This window comes from Carcharodon carcharias, chromosome 6 (genome assembly GCF_017639515.1).
Source record: "Carcharodon carcharias isolate sCarCar2 chromosome 6, sCarCar2.pri, whole genome shotgun sequence".
Classification (NCBI taxonomy): Eukaryota; Metazoa; Chordata; class Chondrichthyes; order Lamniformes; family Lamnidae; genus Carcharodon; species Carcharodon carcharias.
In genome coordinates this window covers 93,166,895-93,185,759 of record NC_054472.1, presented here as the reverse complement: position 1 = coordinate 93,185,759, position 18,865 = coordinate 93,166,895, and the positions used below count along the sequence as shown (strand labels likewise).

The 18,865-nt window shown below is 43.6% G+C and overlaps 1 protein-coding gene across 1 annotated transcript in view; it reads right to left on the bottom strand.

Moving 5' to 3' along the window:
* Positions 1 to 267: 267 nt before the first annotated feature.
* The window catches only part of ttpa (tocopherol (alpha) transfer protein), a 60,768-nt gene continuing 42,170 nt past the window's right edge, over positions 268 to 18,865 (bottom strand). Inside the window, exons 3-5 of the mRNA XM_041189268.1 lie at positions 10,201 to 10,394; positions 847 to 957; positions 268 to 441 (exon numbers count right to left, since the gene is read on the bottom strand). Coding sequence (XP_041045202.1) covers positions 268 to 441; positions 847 to 957; positions 10,201 to 10,394 — 479 coding nt within the window. The remainder of the gene's footprint in view (positions 442 to 846; positions 958 to 10,200; positions 10,395 to 18,865) is intronic.

The window sequence follows — 18,865 nt, the reverse complement described above, 5'->3', positions numbered from 1 at the left end:
GTTAGAATACATAAGGCCTCAGTTCTTAAAGTTTTAAGTATTAAAATTTAAGACAATTCAGTTAGAAACCAAAATACATAGTAAAATACTCTTAATCTACAGTAATCTGCAATATCAAACAAAACCTACATTTTGTTCCAAAGGAATTTCTACTTACACAGCATCACAGTGCATAACTCAACACCTGCTTGTTTTTAGCAGTTATGTTACATTGATGTGACACAATCAATGCAGTTCTTCAGACCGCAGACACTGTGCTACAAAGTGTCAAGTAACAAGTGAAAGTTCAAGAAGATCTTTCTCAGACTGCTGCACAAATTTGGTCCATTCTTCACAGAGTTCCTCATAAGCAGGTCCTTCGCCACCGTATTCAGGTGGAAGAATCTGAACTGGGAAGTATTTGAAAAGGCTGTACTGGTAACTGTTTCCATGCATGTGAATCTGAAGTGGGCAAAACACATTCAATTTAATTTATATGCTCTTCAATTTCTCTCGCCGGTTTTCAAAAAGTATCATTTTTTTGTATATAGTCAACAATCTTGTGCCTGAAATCTAACCACCTAATAAAGGGGCCCTTTACTGGTTCTCACCATTATGGTGTACTTCTGTTACCTTTTGTTCATCTAGATGATAGTGGTGGAGAATGAAACAGTAATCTTCTTTGCATTCACGCTGAGAAGTGAAATAATCACTTAGCCATTGCCAGCAACAACTTTCCCAAGCCAGCTATAGCTTAGCTTAAATGTATTTCCAACAAATCTGGTTGATGTGTTTCTGTTTCAACTGATTTACAAGCAGTATTTTCACTCCAATTGTAATAAAAATGAAATGCGAAGGGTTACTCACACGCTCTTTGACTTTTTCAGACAGGAATGGTCTAATTATGGCAAAGACGGAATCAAACAGTACGGGCTCATTGATCATGTGGATACCTCGGACCTTCAGTGGAAAGGAGTCCTAAGAATAGCAGGAAATGATATTCATTATATTTCATATTGGTGCCACATTCTGAAAGTATAATTTTACACAACCATAACACAGTGGTTTTTCAACAGATTAACCTATGTTTAGAAATGAATGACCATGTTAAAGCTAACAGGATCTTGTATCATGTTTTCTAGCTTCTAGTTCTGACATTGTACCTTTCTCTAATTTCTCTCCTATGTCACTTCATGCAGTTTCCAAGATCATCTTGTCCATGAGACCCAACTCCAGGTGGGCACAAAGCAATTTCTAGGAAGCCTATTAACAAACCAGCTATTTATTTCTAGGACCTGGGTCTGATTTCAATGTAATTTGCCAATTAAGATTAGTCTCCTCTATTGCCTGTAAGTATGCTAGGATAGAATTCCTGCTAGTATACACTAGCTTTATCAGTGTTGTTTGAATGAAATTGGCAGAACCAGTGCAAAAGATCGTGGAAACTCAAGCGTAAGCTGTGTCAAGCGTAAATCGAGTTTCCGCAATATTTAGTGCTGATTAAAAATCATTTTGTCCAAAGCCAACCCTGTTCATAAAACTGGGCAAACCATCATATTGAAATAATGGGGGTGGTGAAATTCCACTGATTCCACTGGTTCTGGAAAGCTCTTCAAACTCTGCTAAATTTCTCAGGTGCAAAGGCACTAGCAGCATGTTTTAAAAACTTTTACATGTTAAAAAATTATCAATTTACTAAGAAACTTCTTAGTGTACATCGATTAAACTAGCAAATTATTCAGTATTTTTAAAGTCATTTTCAGCGATTTACAATCACAGGTGGAGCATTAAATCACATTAAAAATGCTTATGCTTTGTGCTAACCCCATTTTCAGCTGCATTAATAAAACTGCACCAGGTTACACTTTTAAATACACCAATCGATATTTCTCAATGCAAAGGAAAAAAAAAAGAATGTGCTGATTGATGGACGATTTTATGGTTGTGATTAATAAAGGAATTTTAGTGGAAATTTTAAATCTAACTTAACCAGCAAAATTCTATGCACAATTTGCATCCAATTTGGCAATTGTATCCAAAGTGGAAACTTTGTCTCATGATACAAAATTAATTTGGGCTGATGGTACATCTTTGGAATATTCTGCCCCAGAGGGTCATGGAGGCTCAGTTATTGAGTATGTTCAAAACAGAGATTGATAGATTTCTAGGTATACAGAAATCAAGGGGATAGTGCAGGAAAATGGTGCTGAGGTAGAAGATCAGCCTTGATCTAGTTGAATGGTGTAGCAGGCTTGAGGGGCCAAATGGCCTACTCCTGTTCCTACTTCATATGTTCCTATTGCCACTGGAAAAAAAAAAGTTTCTCCTTATTTACTCCAGCAACAGCATTCAAGATTTTCAATACATTTATCAAATCCCTTCTTAATCTTCTCTGTTCTAAGGATTCCTACAAGCAACTTCTAAGGTTAGCTCTCCAACAAATTTGCTGGTCCCCACTAAGAACCCCAGTATAATTTCTTTTCCTGTTGCATTTTTAAAAAATATTTATTTATTCATTCACGGGTTGTGGGCTTCACTGGCTGGGTCAGCATTTATTGCCCATCCCTAATTGCCCTTGAGAAGGAGGTGGTGAGCTGCCTTCTTGAGCTGCTGCTGTCCATTGGTGTAGGTACACCCACAGTGCCGTTAGTGAGGGAGTTCCAGGATTCCAACAACAGTGAAAGAACGATGATATATTTCCAAGTCAGGATGGTGTGTGACTTGGAGGGGAACTTCCAGGTGGTGGTGTTCCATCTATCTGCTGCCCTTGTCCTTATAGATGGTAGAGGTCGTGGGCTTGGAAGATGCTGCCTAAGGACCTTGGTTTAGGGAAATGGCTATGAAAAGAAGACTCACAATGTCCAGAATTTTCTCGTTGGTGTGCGGGGGCGGGCTCCACACACCGACGCATAAAATAATGCATGGTGATGTCGGGCGAGCGTCCCAACATCACCACGCACCATCACGATATTTAGGTGGGCGGGTGCGCGATATTCTCAGATGTGCGCCCGCCATTAATTATCATGTACTTAAGGCCCTTGTGGCAGCAATTGGCTGCAATTTTTAAGGCCCATGCGATCTTCTGTTCGGTGCACTGGCGGATAGGAGACATTTGTATAAACCTCATCCATGGGCGGGATAAGAGGGGTGAGTGGGGTCGCGAATGTTATCTGTCAGATATTTAAGTGTGAAAGTTACTGATACTTGCCTGTGTGAGCAGGAATACTTCAAAACTCTTCACAGCTGCTTGGACAGGAGTAAAAGCCTTCAGGTCAGGACTCTACAGTAAAGATCATGTTTTGGGCCTGCAGCTTTCAGGAAGCCTTCCCTTAGCCTGGGAATGGGAGTTGTGCCCTCCACTGGAGGCAGCTCCTATAAGGAGGAAGGAAGGGCCAGAAGGGGGAGGAGACCAGGAGTCAACATTCAGCCTCCAGGGGAGCCACCTTTGGGAGGAGAAGTGCAGGCACAAGGAGTGCAGGGCCAACAGAAAGTCCAAGGCGGAAGGGACCGCAGAAGATGCCACTATCCTGGTGCCAGGGTTTACATGCGGCGAAGCAGCTACCTCAATATGTCTGAGGTGCAGTGCCGAAGGAGGCTCCGTCTCTCAAGGGAGACAGTCACCTCCATTTGTTAGGTGATAGGCCCTGAGATCTCCATTAACTGTGTGGGTGGCCACCCCATGTCAGTGGAGCTAAAGGTCACAGCTGCCCTCAACATCTATGCCTCCAGCTCTTTCCAGGAGTTGCTGGGTGATCTTTGCAAAGTCTCCCAGTCAGCTGTCCACACTCGTGTCAAGCAGGTTACAGATGCTCTGTTCAGGCGTGCATTGACTTTCATCCACTACCGTTGGGACCAGGCAAGCCAGACAGAGCGAGCCACAGGCTTTGCGGCCATTGCTGGCTTCCCCCGCGTCCAGGGTGCAATAGACTGTACACATGTGGCCATCAAGGCACCAGCGGGTGAGCCTGGTGCCTTCGTCAACAGGAAGGGATTCCACTCCATGAACGTGCAGATAGTGTGTGATCACAGGATGCAGATTCCGCAAGTCCATACAAGATACCCAGGCAGCTCCCACGATGCCTACATCCTCAGACACTCCCAGGTGCCGGGGCTTTTCAGTGCTCCGGCCCGGGTTGATGGATGGCTGCTGGGTGAAAGAGCTATCCCCTCAAAAGGTGGCTCATGATGCCTCTCTGCCATCCAAGAACAGAAGCTGAGCAGTGGTACAATAGGAGCCACGCCTCCACAAGGGCTTGGTAGAGAGAGCCATTGGTCTTCTCAAGGTGCGCTTCCGATGCCTGGACCACTCAGAGGGTGCAATCCAATACTCCCCAGACCATGTGTTGCTGATAGTGGTTGCATTCTGCACTCTCCACACGCTGGAAAGGGGTGACACAGTGGATGAGGAAGATGTAGACGCGGTTGCTCCAGATGCAGACAATGAGCCTAGCAGTGATTCTGAGGATGAGAACACGCAGGGAAATGCTGAGGGAGTAGACGCTGACCCGACCATACTCCAGGAAGGCAGGGACGCTCAGGAGACTTTAATCCAAAGAATCTTCAGCTACTCCACCACAGATGGGCCTTCGCCACACGATAGGGCTGCAGGCTCCACACTCGATACCTGAGTGTTAAATCAGCCTGGATAGTAACATTAACTAAGGCCCTTGTCAATAAAGCTCAATGTCAAACAACTCACTCATAACATCATGGGTTCCCGTCCACTTGCAGAAGTAAGGAATCACCCTGAGGCATGGCAACATATCAAAATTTATTGAGAGAACACATGTAACTTCATAAACCAAAGAAAAAGGTGTTGCACGTCACACCAAATCTTCACTACTATGGGCCAACATAAAAGCACTAGTGAGAAACTCGTGGTGTGCCTAAGGTGCCTTAAATTTATGCTTACAGGTGCTACATCTAGGTGCCCCCCATCGCTGGCACTGGCATCTGAGACAGCTGTTCACTGTGCTGTCCTGTTGGCCTCGATGACCTTGGCGGGTGTCCTCTGGCCCATGGAGCCTTTGATGGCCCAGCCTGGGAGGGAGCGGCCAGTTCCACAGCTGACATCTCCCCAATTGTCACAGCCTCATCGGATGCCACGGTTACTGGCAGAGGGGCGGAGGAGCTGCTGCCCTCATCTGGAGTGCCCTAAGAGGAGCCCGCAGAGATGACAGGCAGCTGCTGCACCAACGTGAGGTCGCTTGGGAATCCCCTGCTCACTGTAGATGGATGGGCACCAAGCTGGGATACTTGTTACCCAAATCATCTCTCACACAGGCAATGACCAGCTGAGTTCAATACTACTGTGAGGGCTTGCAGGTCTGAGTGCAACCCCAGGAAGCCCTGAATGTTATCTTGGAGGAGCCTCTCCATGCGAGTTGCCACTCTCTCCATGGAGGAAGCATGGCGCTCGGCTATGAGGCTCAATGCATCAGTGATGCTTCGCATGGACTCCTCCAGCACGGGCACCATGCCACACATTGCCTCCCGCCAGACCCTGCTGTACTTCCAGCGTTTGCTGCCTCCTGGACGACTCCAGAGGCACATCATCAGCCACTGACAGAGAATTTGCCTGGTCCCCAGCAGTCCTCTGACTGCCGGCGCCATGGGCACTCTCTGTCTCTGCCCGCACCTCAAAGTGAGTGTGAAGTGCCCTCACCACTGTGCCCCAGGGCACTAGCCAAAGATCTAATTCCCACTGAGCTGCTGGTATCTGCACTGGTGCTTGTCTGGCAGAGATGGTGTGATGCTGGTGAGTGGATTTCCTCTGGGCCCTCAGGGGTGAGAGGTGGCTCCTCTACCTCCTCCTTCCTGCCCTGCTCCAGTGATGCTGAAAGAAAAAGGACATTTGATTAGTTACAGTGCAGACAATGTCAGCTTGCATGCTGCTCCCCAGATCATTATGCGCTCATCCTTCCATAATCAATGGTAAACCCATGTTGCTAACTTCAATCACGGAGCATTCAGCAGTGCCATGGCTTCTGTGACACACAAGGTGACTTGAGTGCTCACCAAACATACCTCCCCGTGGCACCCCGGCCTCACCGCCACCAGTGGACCTAGGGGCATGGCGCCTCTCAAGATCCATGGCCTGCTGCTCAAGAGGTGTCAGGATCGTCATATGGGCCTGGCCTCTGCCAGTCCACATCCACTTGCATTGTGCGCAGTCTTCTTCTGAAAAGGAGGGAGGAGCGTTGATTAGTCCAGCCTGTACCTGGATTCCCAACGCATCCCTGCCACCCCAGTCAGAGTGGGACATTGCAGGACTCCAGTTCTTCGTCACCCTGCAGCTGCCGCACACCCACCCAAACAAGCCAGGGCTGACCCCACCCCTGCCATTACCCAAATGCTGCCTCCGTCACACGTGGCACCACAAAGTGTAACCTTGTGAAGCAAGGAGGCACAAGTACGTGGAGCGCAAAGACCAGCAGATGGATTGGTGCCGCACCACCTGCAAGCTCATCTCCCAGCATGCTAGCACCCTGACTTCAACATGCTTCCCAGTTCCAGGATTCTGCCTAGATGCAGATCCTTGAGTTTCACCCTCATTCTACACTCTGGGTGTCAGTGTCACACATGCTGCGGGTGCAGAACTCATCCTAGCTCAACCCTCTCAATGTGAGCTGGGCATGTGCAATATCTGCTGGCCCACCCAGCAAGGGATACATGACGTGAAGGATTCAATGCCGTTTCTGTGCTCAAAGTTGCGGGGTGGGGGAGGGGGGGGGGTGGGGGGAGCGCTGGGGGGAAAGGGTGACGCCTACATTAAGTGACCTCAGCCAACATGGTACTCACCCTTCCAGCGCAGGTGGTCCTTGAATCTTTTATGGCACTGGACCCATGTGCGCCACATCACATCATGGGAGCTCATGCTCTCAGCCACCTTCTCCCACGCACGTTTGGCCAGGCCTCCACCTCCCGTCCCTCAGAATCAGGACTTCCCGCTGTGCTGCCACCTCCTCCAGGAGGGCAGTTAGGCACTCATCAGAGAAACGAGGGGCATACTGCCCCACTGGCCTACCCTCTGGCCTGGCCTGCCCCATGGCCTACTCTCCCGACTTGCGTGATGCACAGTAGCCCTCTTCTGCCGGCCATTGAGAGCAGCCTTACAAAAGCTGCCAGGCCTTCATTTAAACAGGCTGCCGGGTCACCATTGGATCCAGCGGTCTGTGCCTGCCCACTCCCGCTATCCTCAAGAGTCGAGAAATACACTGGGCGGGCCTTAATTGGCCTGCCCACGTAAAATGGCGGCGCAGGCTCAATCGCGAGTGGCAATCAGGTCTGTGCCCGCTCGGCCCGCTTGACATGGGGAAAATTCTCCCCAATGTTACAGCGTTCAGATCAAAACTGGCACACTCCATCCCAACTGAACACTGGCAACTTTAAACATATATATTGTCACTACTTTATTAGCAATGTTAAAGTGAAACTGCTGAGTGAGTCAACGTTAAGTGGGACTTACTGTATTACATTTCAACTCTTTTCAGGTCTTCCAATTTAAAAATGCACTTCAAACAAAACATCTTCCATGATTTTATAGTATGGACCACCTCGGTGCAAGTTATCAAAGCTTCTTATCTCAATTTTTATTTAATTCAAGTTTATACATTTAATGATGGCTTTGGTTTTTTTTATACTTTCTTTATATTTATTTATTATAATACATTTAATATATTTTACATTATTTTATATTTCATGTCATCATTTTTAAATATGATGGATATTCTAGTGAACATATTCTTTAAGTATATCCTGTATCATCTATCATACATTTATTATATTCTCAATTCTGTGATTCTCTGATTCCTGAACTCCCAGGGCAGTCTACTGTTAACATCCAGCCTGCCAACACCAAAACAGGACTTCAGGCTGGCAACAAAGCCTGCCTCAAGTTTCAGCCTCTTTGAAGCCTGGTACTCTGGAAGATTCCTGCCAATGCCTGTAGAGCGGAACAAGTCTCTGGATACCAACCTCATCTCGCTGCACCATCACCAACGTTGAAGGAATTTGGCAACTCCTGCTTTCAGCTAGCTGAACCCATGTGAACTTTAACTCCTACGTGAAGGAACTCTCACTGGATTCTGACATTCACATGAATTAATATCCATATCTTTGTCTTTAGTTTTAAAGTTGTAAAACTCTTTTCTTTCCTATGTTCTTTTTGTGCGCTTGTGTGTGTTAATGAAATTTGATAAGGTGCCACATCAAAGATGATTATGGAAAATAAAAGCGCATGGTGTAGGGGGTAACATATTAGCATTAATAGGAGATTAGCTGGCTGGCAGAAAGCAGAGAGTGTGCATAAATGGGTCTTTTTCTGATTGGCAGGATGTGACGAGTGGAGTCTCACAGGGGTCTGTACTGTGGTCTTGAATTTTTACGATTTAATCAGTGACTTAGATGAGGGGAGTGAAGACATGGTGACTAAATTTGCAGATGACACAAAGATAGATAGGAAAGTATGTTGTGAAGAGGACATGAGGAGGTTGCAGATGGATATAGATAGGTTGAGTGAGTGGGCAAAGATGTGGCAAATGGAGTTTAATGTGGGAAAATGTGAAGCTGTTCACTTTGGCAGAAAGAATAAAAATGCAGATTATTACTTAAGTGGAGGATGGCTGAATATTTCTGAGGTGCAGAGGGATCTAGGTGTTCTAAGATATCAGTCACAAAAAATTAGTATTCGGGTACAGCAAGTAGTTAAGAACGCTACAGGAATGCTATCCTGTATTATGAAAGAGATTAAACATAAAAGTAAGGATGTTATGCTTCAGTTATACAGGGCATTGATGAGACCGCACATCGAATATTATGTGCAGTTTTGGTCTCCTTATTTAAGGAAGGATGTAAATGCATTGGAGGTGGTTCATAGGAGGTTTACTGGATTGATACCTGGAATGAGTGGGTTATCCTATGAGGAAAAGTTGGACAGACTGGGCTTGTTTCCACTGGAGTTCAGAAGAATGAGGGGTGATTTGATTGAAGTATACAAGATTCTGAACTCTTGACAAGGTAGATGTCAAAAGGATGTTTCCTCTTGTGGGTGAGTCCAGAACTAAGGGGCACTGTTTTAAAATTAGGGGACGCCCTTTTAGGACAGAGGTTAGGAGAATTTTTTTCTCTCAGAGCGTTATGCGACTTTGGAACTCTCTGCCTCAGAAGGTGGTGGAGACGGGGTCATTGAATATTTTTAAGGCAGAGGTACATAGATTCTTGTTAGGCAAGGGAATCAAAGGTTATTGGGGTTAGATGGGAACATGGAAATCAAAACACGGGAAGATCAGCCATGATCTTATTGAATGGAGGAGCAGGCTCGAGGGGCCAAATGGTCTACTCCTGTTCCTATTTCTTATGTTCTTATGCAAATTGTGATAACTATCCCCTGGGTTTGAAAGTACGAATCAACACTACTTCTGATTTAACCCTAAAGAGAGTTTGCTGTGGGTCATTTTAAAATTGATTTCACAAACAGGAGGGTTTGAGGAAACAACAACACCCTATTACAAAAATTAAAACACTTCTCCTTTCAGACAGATGGTAAAACTTAAAGGAGTTCAGCTTGCCTCTCTCCCCTGTCCATAATAACAATCAAAATGTTCGAGTTTTGGGAAGTGATTTTGTTGCCTCAATTTCTGTTTCTTCTTTGGTAAACCTTGCTAATTTGATCATTATTACAGAGTTTAAATTTGTTGCTAGATTGAAAACATGAAACTGAAGCCAGCTTTTGGTCGCATTAAAAGCAATGTGACTTTTCACTGTAATGCAAATACATGGAAAATCTTATACATACAATGTTTAAATTCTTAAGAGTAAACATTGTAGGTTCAAGCTTCAGAAATAAACCTTGTCACCAGGAAAGGATATTGTGAATCTGGGTGTGGAGGTCAGTTGGTCTTGCAGTAGAAGCAAGTGGTGGGTTATGGGAAGAGAGGTACCAGTATTGTGGATTTTCAAAGCACTGGGAATGCGGTAGCAGTGTTGAGAACAAATGCAATGGGGATATCATTTTATAACAGTAATAGAAAGAGCTGTGGGGTGTGGTTGGATGAAAGAATTGGGTCCATGATGTGGGCATACTGTGAGGAGATGCAGGATATGGCAGAAGTAGGGCAGTTGACTTGGTCAGTTGGCAGTGGCAGGGTAAACAGTAGTGGAAATTGAGACTGTTGTTTTTTAAAACAGGTTTTGAATTCTAAGTTGAAATGTGAAACTTACTACAAGCACAGATGCAATTTTTTTGGCAATTGTTGGACTGATCTTCAAAGCATGAGCAAATCGCCAGCCACAAAGATCAAAGATAACCTTCACACCATTTAACTGGGTTTTCACCTCCTTCACAATTAGTTCTGATGTAATGAGACTGACACGAAATACTTCATAGGCTGAAAAATGCTTGGGGTCCCAGTGCCCTGAAAAAAAGAAACTCACATTAGTGATAAAATAGCAGTCAATTATCCTTATTCCAACCTCTGTTGGGATAGTTATATTTACCCAATAGTAGCCCTGAAGTTCTTACATGCCTCTCTGAATTATCTGTAGATTTCCCCATCTTTCTATCTTCATTATTGGTGACCTGGAATGTCCACCAAGAACTATATCATTTCTCTTTCCTTTTCTTCATTCTATACATCCAATTTTGGTGTGATCCCAAGATATGCTTACATTCCAAGACAAAGCTAGAATTTTTCACAAACACTTCTCCCTCTGGCTTTTTCTTTTTCCTCTCTGTCTCCCTGAAGATGTAGTAACTAAGGGCAGGGCGCCCGACATGGCCTAGCGTGAAATAGCGCATGATGATGTCGGGTTGCTCACGGTATTTCAGTTGGCGGGCGCTACGAGAGTCAGTGGCATGCCCGCCGACAATCAAGAGACCTATAAATGCCCTTAATTATGGTAATTATGTTGAATTTTTCATTGCCCGTCCAACCTTACAATTGGTGAGCGGGCAAATATGCCAGGCAGCCTTTGCATTTTTTGCAAAACCTCATCCAACAGTGGACAAAACAATAAAAAAAATTAAACTCATTTTCAACATGTCCCTGTTCATGTGACAGAGTCACATGTGGGGACGTTTCCCTTATTTTTCAAATCTTTGTATTTCATTTTTAAATCCTTCAGCTCCTTGAGGCAACTCTGTGCCTCCAGGGAGCTTCAGTGAGCGCATCCCCGCGCATGCACAAACTTCAGCACTCACGCTCCTCCCGCCCCCACTCCAACAGCGCTCAGGCTCCCAGCACGCTGTTAATTGGCCAGCCAGCAGAAAATCATGTTCGGGGCCCGACCGTGGGTGGTGGACTGTTTTGTGGCCGCTCCTGGGCCCACCACTGTGCCTGCCCCGACGAGGGGAAAATCCTCTCTTAAGAATATTAAATTCCTAGTCCTGTCTAAATCTAAGCCACATCTGTTATAGAGACTGTATCATTCTTTTAATGCTCTAAGTTTGTTTTGAATGCTTTATGCATTCACCCACTCCTAAATCCTGACTTGATTTTTTAGGAGCAGTTGGCCTTGTAGCTTTTTGTGATTTTCTCATTTAATTTTTTGATACCCTTTGTATGCCCTTTATATGACAATATCTTCTTACTAGCTTTTTCTTTCCGTTTCTTTCCTGATAGTATCTTATAAATTATTTCAACTAAGAACTAATAATGGTCTCCCCAGTCTGAAAATAGGCTCTCTCTAACCCTTGTCGCATTAGTTTAAATCCTACTCACTGCTCTATTTACTCTCACTGAAGGACATTGGTATTACTGGTATTAACTGGTACTGGTATTGCTATCCTCTGTTCTACATTTAGTTCCAAAATGCCAAAAATATGAACGTTTCCATCCAGCACCAGGCCTGCAGTCACATATTGTCCTCCTTAATCTTCCTCTCCTTGATCTGCTTAGTGCATAGCACAAGAATCAAACCAGGTAGTGCTACCTCTGGTGTTCTGCTAACTCTCTCCATTGCCCCTGCAGATGGCAATTCACATAGTTTATTCCACTCTTCTGAACTGTGCCACTAGAGATTGCATCCTGATGTTACCAGGCCAACTGGTACTTGAACACAGCTACCCTGATCCAGAGACACAGTTGCCTGACAAAATGAAATGTGCTGCCTCTTGCTACATTGAAGGTCCATGGTGACCCATGCATTGCACTCCATGTACATTATGTGGGTTCACTCCTTTATCATCAGACATAAAAATGGCCACTAGCACCAAATTCTTATAAGAATCAAACTCTGCTTTCTTTACACAAGCATAAATTATAGGGGAACAAAATCCTGCCCAACTCTAAATGGATATTGAAATTTCTTTGAAGCTAATCTCCTAAAACTTTTCACCTTTCAAAGTCTCTTGGCCTCTCCCAGCTATCATTTCTACAGTTTGTTATCATCTATTATTCTTTGAAACCATCACCTGCCGTATAAGAGGGAATTTCAAAGAGAATTAAATTACTTCTGTATTTTAATTTAATAATTTCCTCATATTATTTCTTTGGTACATTAATCAATGTGTTGAAATATTAAGTGAATGGTGCAAGTGGCTGCAGTAACCAGCAGTATTATACTGTAACTGACAATACCATTATTTCAAACAGGACAATTTAGCAGTTGGAATATGGATTATTAACAACAAACTATGTACCATGTATGATATTCCGGAAGTTGTTATGTATAATGTGTTGATCCATGTGGAAAAAACTTGCCCATGCATGTAATAGTTAAAGAGGGAAGAATAACAAACAAGAAAAATGATCACATTTAGCAGGCTGCAGACAGTGGCAGGGGTATGGAGGGGAGAAAGGGCAAGAGGAAGGCAAGGATATTTTCTCAAATTAAAAACCAAAAATGCTGGAAATACTCAGCAGGTCTAGCAGCACCTGTGGAAAGAGAAACAGAGTCAACCTTTAAGTGCCAGTTAGGATCAATGTAACTGATAAGGGATTACCAACCTGCTGCAAACACAAAACCAGAGCCTTGTAGGAAGGAATAGAGCAAGGAGTATTGGAGAAAAATCAGAACTGTCACACAACCTATACTAACATCAGGAGTTAAACATCACTATTAAAGATCACATGAAGGTGAAGGAACGTCGACACGAATATGTCCATAGATTTGTGTATGTTATTCCCCCATAGGCTGGACACCTGACAAAGTTCATGCAAGGAATTAATTCCTCCAACTAACAATTTTACCTGCTGGAGCAGTGGAATGCAAAGGTTGACGAAGAGGTACCAGATGTTGGAGTTAAAGATACTGGTGGAACTTTAGATATTAAAATTCCCTCATATGCTTTGGTTGGGATTCAACTGCTCATTGTGATTGTATTGATTATTGCAGGCAAATGTCAGAGAAGAATGATGATTGAGCTGAGAAACCCCTTACCCTGGCTAAGGGCACAGCTCCATTAGATTACATTTAGTGAGTGATCAATAAATTGGCATTATATTTCACCCTCATCCTGGGGAGATGTAAGCTGGTTTAGACTTTAGATTTTACTTTCATGGAATTTAGTGTGCTTGCTCAAACTTGACCATATTATTATTATTATTGGCTTTTCATATAATCATGCAACCCGCATAGAACAAACTTGGTCAAGTTGCCATTTTATACTAACATGTGGGCGGAAAAGATGCCAAGTTCATGCTGCTAACAATCGTACATTAGAAACCTATCTGATATAATGGCCTGTGGAGTGGCAATCAGAGTTGGATTGCCACTCGGCTCCTACTCACCTGGAAATCAAGCTGCTCCTTTCTCGCGCGACCTTCCGACTCAGGCTGGGCAAGAACAGTGCAGTGTAGCGGGTTCCCAAGGCCTTGTGTTAAGGGTAGCTGAGTCAGAGGTAAGGAAGCCACGCCTCCTTTTTTACATCACTAGCTGCTGTAAAGCAGGTAGGCTTAAAGGTCCAGACACTTTAAAAATCCAGGGAGAAGGTAAGTTATTAAGGTAGGCAGGTGTGGAGGAGGCCTGTGCGGGGTCGGTAGGGAGGGAAGTAGTTGGTTTTAGGTGTGGGTTAGTAGGAGGGGGGTTGGGGGTAGTCGGGGTTGTCCTGTGGTGGGTCAGGGGGGTGGCAGAGTTCTGTGGGGGCTGGTGGTGGAGGGTCAGTACTCTAGTTACCCAGAAGTAACTCTCACTCACTCGCTTTTCCAGAACCACTCATCCGTTTCAGGGTTGTGGGGAGTCGGAGCCTATATAGGCAGATAATGGGCACTAGACAGGCTATACCCAGGACAGTCCATCATAGAGCACACACTCACATTAGGGGACACCGTAGCCAATCCACCTAACCAGTATGTCTTTGGATGGTGAGAGGAAACCAGAGCACCTGGTGGAAACCCACAGAGACACAGGGAGAACATGCAAACACCACACAGACAGACACCTGAGGGCAGGATCAAACCCAGGTCCCTGGAGCTGTGAGGCACCAGCACTAACCACTGCACCACCACTGCCCAGTTAAGTAACTGATCATTAATAGTCAATAAGAAGTCAGATTACAGTATATATCTGCATTTTTTCCATTAACATCTCCATGAAAGAATTGAAGTGCATCACAGAATTTGGGAAAGAGAAAGCCTGAATTCCATGGGATCCCATCCTACCAGGGACACATCAACCTTAACTGCTGAAGTTTTGATTTAATGAATGGGTTGCCTGTAAGCCTTAAGAGATGAAGCTTGAAGTAAACCCATTATTTAAGTTTAAGGCAATTTGCACAATTGGCTGGTACCAATAAAATTAACCCTTACCACATTATTGACTAATTAGCCATTTCTGGCAACACTGACTAAGGTGGAGTCACGTGTCCTTTTAGGTATAAAAAGGTGTTATGGGAACCATCTTGTTTTGTACACCAAGTGAAGGGAAACTAGTTTTATCTTTGGGGTCAGAGGCGGGAATTCCTGTCAGTGAAGAGATTATGAGTGTAGCACTGGGCCCAGAGACAGAGGCCAGGTTGCTGTTGCCATGGACCCTGGATAGTTTCCTTCTGAGGCAGAGGCGAATACCTGTTGGCGTGAAGGCTTGAGCTAATTGATATCCTTGGGGATAGAGGGTGTTTCCTGTCAGCACAGGGATCGAGTGTGTGGGGTTTGGTTGATAAGTATACTTATGTTTTCTTTTTATTAGTTAATTGATATTGATTATGTTCAATAAACTTTGGTATTATTTGCTAATTCAGTTTCTGAATCCTTGCCTGATGGTTATATCTCTGTCGAACTCAAACAGTTTAAAGGGTTAACTTGTGATCCTGCAGTTAGGCTGCATGCAACTAAATTAAATCAAGTTTTAAATGTATTAAATCCCCCTTTTAAAACCAACATTAGTGGGGACCCTGAGATGGGACAGAGGTAAAATGCTAAGACACCTGAGTTGTGAAGGTATCAAAGTTGTAAGATAGAGCCAGGATAGCCATGGATCCTGCATCCGTACCATGCTGACTCAGTAAAGACTTCCAAACATGAAATGCCGAATGCTTAAAAGACAGATATGTCAGCTATTGAGATGCTGTTGCCTTTATCAATGAGAAAATTATGAACAGTATGTGGAAGCCAGCGATAGGGTGACACTTTCTGGTGTATAGTGGACACCGTTGTGCACTATGGGATGCCTGAACCATCCAGATTAGAAGTTGAGAACTCTGACATATAGATGGAGAAATCCTTGAACTGAAACAGCATTTGAAAGAACAGGCCGAATGCAGTTTACAACAAGACTAATATACAATTTCAGATCTTTGATCCAGAGATAAAGTGAAAGAAGCCGTAGTCCCAGAGGACCATAAGCTGTTATCTTATTACAGAGAGACGACTGGCGGTGAGTTTAATCCTGAGGATTAGCACACCTCAGGTGCAAAGCGAGGTTGAGAAGGCATTCATGGATGACCTCAGCCAGTATGGGATTTGAACCTGAGCTGTTGGCATCACTCTGAATTGCAAATTCACAGCCATCCAGCCAGGTCCTCACACTTCTTGTAACTATGATTTCAACAAAACAATTTCTTGTTTGTATTCATCAAGCTGTATTTCGTGCTCTACTCAGAAATCTAATCTGAAGCCTTGAGATGTGTGGCAGAAATACAATTGGAAATTATTCATAACATCCTTTTTGTTGAAGATTTTATTTAATTTGAAATTCATGCAATTTTTTAACAAATTGTGAGTTTTAAGGTTAATGAACTTGTTAAGTTATTAACTAGAAGCCTTGCTCGTGGTCACTATGAAAAATTTAGTCGGGGTATATGAGGACTTTAATTCCGGATAAAAGAAACACACGTGTGCTTGGCAGTTTAAATTTTAAATGTTCAATTGTATGAATTGGAAATTGATTCTGGTTAATGGTTGTACCAGAAAAAGTAAATTTTGAAAATAACTCTTGCACAGGCTAAAAAAACGCTTTGGAACAAGTCAAATTTAATGTAAGATGCAAACTATTTTGTTTCAGAGTTAATTATAGTAAGGATTATTTATTTTTGTCATGTTTAATTCCCAAGGACAAATCTGTAGGAATTAGAAAGAGAGGGAAAAGTGTAAAAGTTTAAGGAAGCAGAGTTTAAAATGGAGTTTGGTTTCCTTTTTTTGAGAGTTTTAAAAAAAAGGTGCGTAAGGTGACATAACTGAGAGCCTCCAAGAATGATTTGCTCTGCCCCTTGAAATTCTGCAGAGAAGTTAACCCTTTCAGCTTATAGCTGATTTTTTTAAAAATCTACACAGCTTTTGTATTTTTAAATGCAACTTTATATATTGGACATTTTGTGTTAAGTTTCTTGACAATATGTTGAACATATTGATTGATTTATTAGGCTCTTGAACAGAGCCACAATAGACTTTTTTGTTTTAAAACACATAACAAAGGATTGTACTTTGATGTGAAGAACAAGAGATTTGAAAAAAAAAACTAAAAGAAACACACTCACAGTCTAGATTGTTGTGTTATTGTAATGATATAATCAATCACTCATTAGGGATTGGGTAAACATGTTGTCAGTTCATTTATTAAGACTGGGCACATGACAGCAGTTATACAAAGGTATAAAGCTTGAAGACATCAGAGCTGGTGTGCTCTCTGCCCAAAGCAAAAGTGAAACTAAGGCTGGGATTTTCCGGTCCCGCCAGCTGTGGGCATCGTTGTGGATGGGACAGGAAAATTTGGAGAGTGGCTATTTCTAGTGATGTCATGCTGCCATTCCTTGAAGGAATATTACAACATCCCCCTTTCTTTTTAAAGATACTTTCCCTCCTTCCAAAGAAGAATAACTATTTACCATACAATTTCATGTTTAGTTATCATTGCATAAGTGCATAGAACTGATCAATCTGAGTCTCTAAAGCGTAAAGGTAAAGGTAATCTGCTGGTACATCCAGATCTTGTAATGGTAACCTTTTCTGAAGGTTAATAGTGATCCTTGGGATTGTCATGCTTCAATGTTGCTCCTGGTTGCATTTGAGATCTTATCCTAGATGCAATAGGACTGTACAGTGGACTGGAAAGGTATCTGATTTGTCCTCAGTTACTCCTCTGTTTCACCTTCTGTGCAATTACATCATTGGGCCTTGGCTCTGAACAAATACTTGTCACCTCGGCTGGTTGCCATGTACCTCCTGTGGGATCCTGGAAGCAAACTTGTTGTCTCAACTGTAAACTTAACAATTATGTACCTGCATTTCTATCGTGCAGGTTGGTCAACTTCTCTTGCAATTTTAAAAGTTTCTTTCTGAGAGAGAAGAATGGGTAAGAGTGGGTCAATTGGTATGCAGTACTCTGCCAAATATGAGCTCTGCTGGTAATGGAATAGTTGCACTTAAAGGTGTCCGTCTCAGATGTAACATTGCAATGTGTATATCTTGCTTGGTCTCTCTACATTTGACAAATAGGGATTTCATCACGCGAATCATTCATTCAGTTTGGCCATTAGATTTAGGATAATAAGGAGTAATAGTGTGATCGATATTCCACTTCTCAAACATATCCTGAAATGGCTTACCAATAAAGTGTGGACCATTATCCGTAATGACCTCTCTAGGCACCCTAAATAAACTGAAAATAAGACTTAGGGCAGAATTTTGCCCTTGATGGGTGGGCGGGCCCCACCAGCTTGGCAGCGGACGGGCAGCCGATCGCCACCGCTGAAACGGGCCCTGCTGCCATTTTGAGTGGGCAGGCCAATTAAGGCCCGCCCAATGGGCCGCCCAACAGGAAGCGCTATGCACTTCCTGTGCGGGGGTGGGGAGGGATTCCCCAACTGTCAGTGTGTGTCGGGGGATCCCCCCCCAATGTCATCCCATGCCATTTACGTGTCGGCGAGCGGGCCCCACCTCCAACTCGCCGACGGAAAAATTCTGGCCTTAGAGTGTGCGCGACGGTTGTGCTTGACGTATTGTGCAATTGCCGAATAATGGGGTAAAGTCTTGGTAAAGTCATTAACAATGAAGTCAGTGCCATGAATGAGAAAGAGGTTGGACGTGATTTTGGACTAGGGGTGTGGGGGAACTTCATGTGGAATTAATGATTCTTTGTGCTGACTTGGTAAATGCTCTTGATATGCCTCACACTTCTTGATGACAACTTCAATGTCATTATTCATAGCCAGCCAATAGACTGTCTCTCTTTTGAGTCTTCTTGTCTGATCGATGCCCATGTATGAGTGATAAAGTTGTTGAAGAATATCAGGCTGCAAAGATTCTAGTATGATGACCAGTTTGCCTTTAAAAATGACTCCCTGGGAGATGTCTAGCTTGTCCCGATAAGGCGAAAGTGGTCTCATGTGTTCGTGGACAACTGAATTGAGACAGGCCACACTTTGATGATGGTTTTCCACAGTTTCTGTAGTGCACAATTTTTTTTGCCATTTCTTCTTATAGCTGATAGCATTTGCATTGTGCAAAATGTA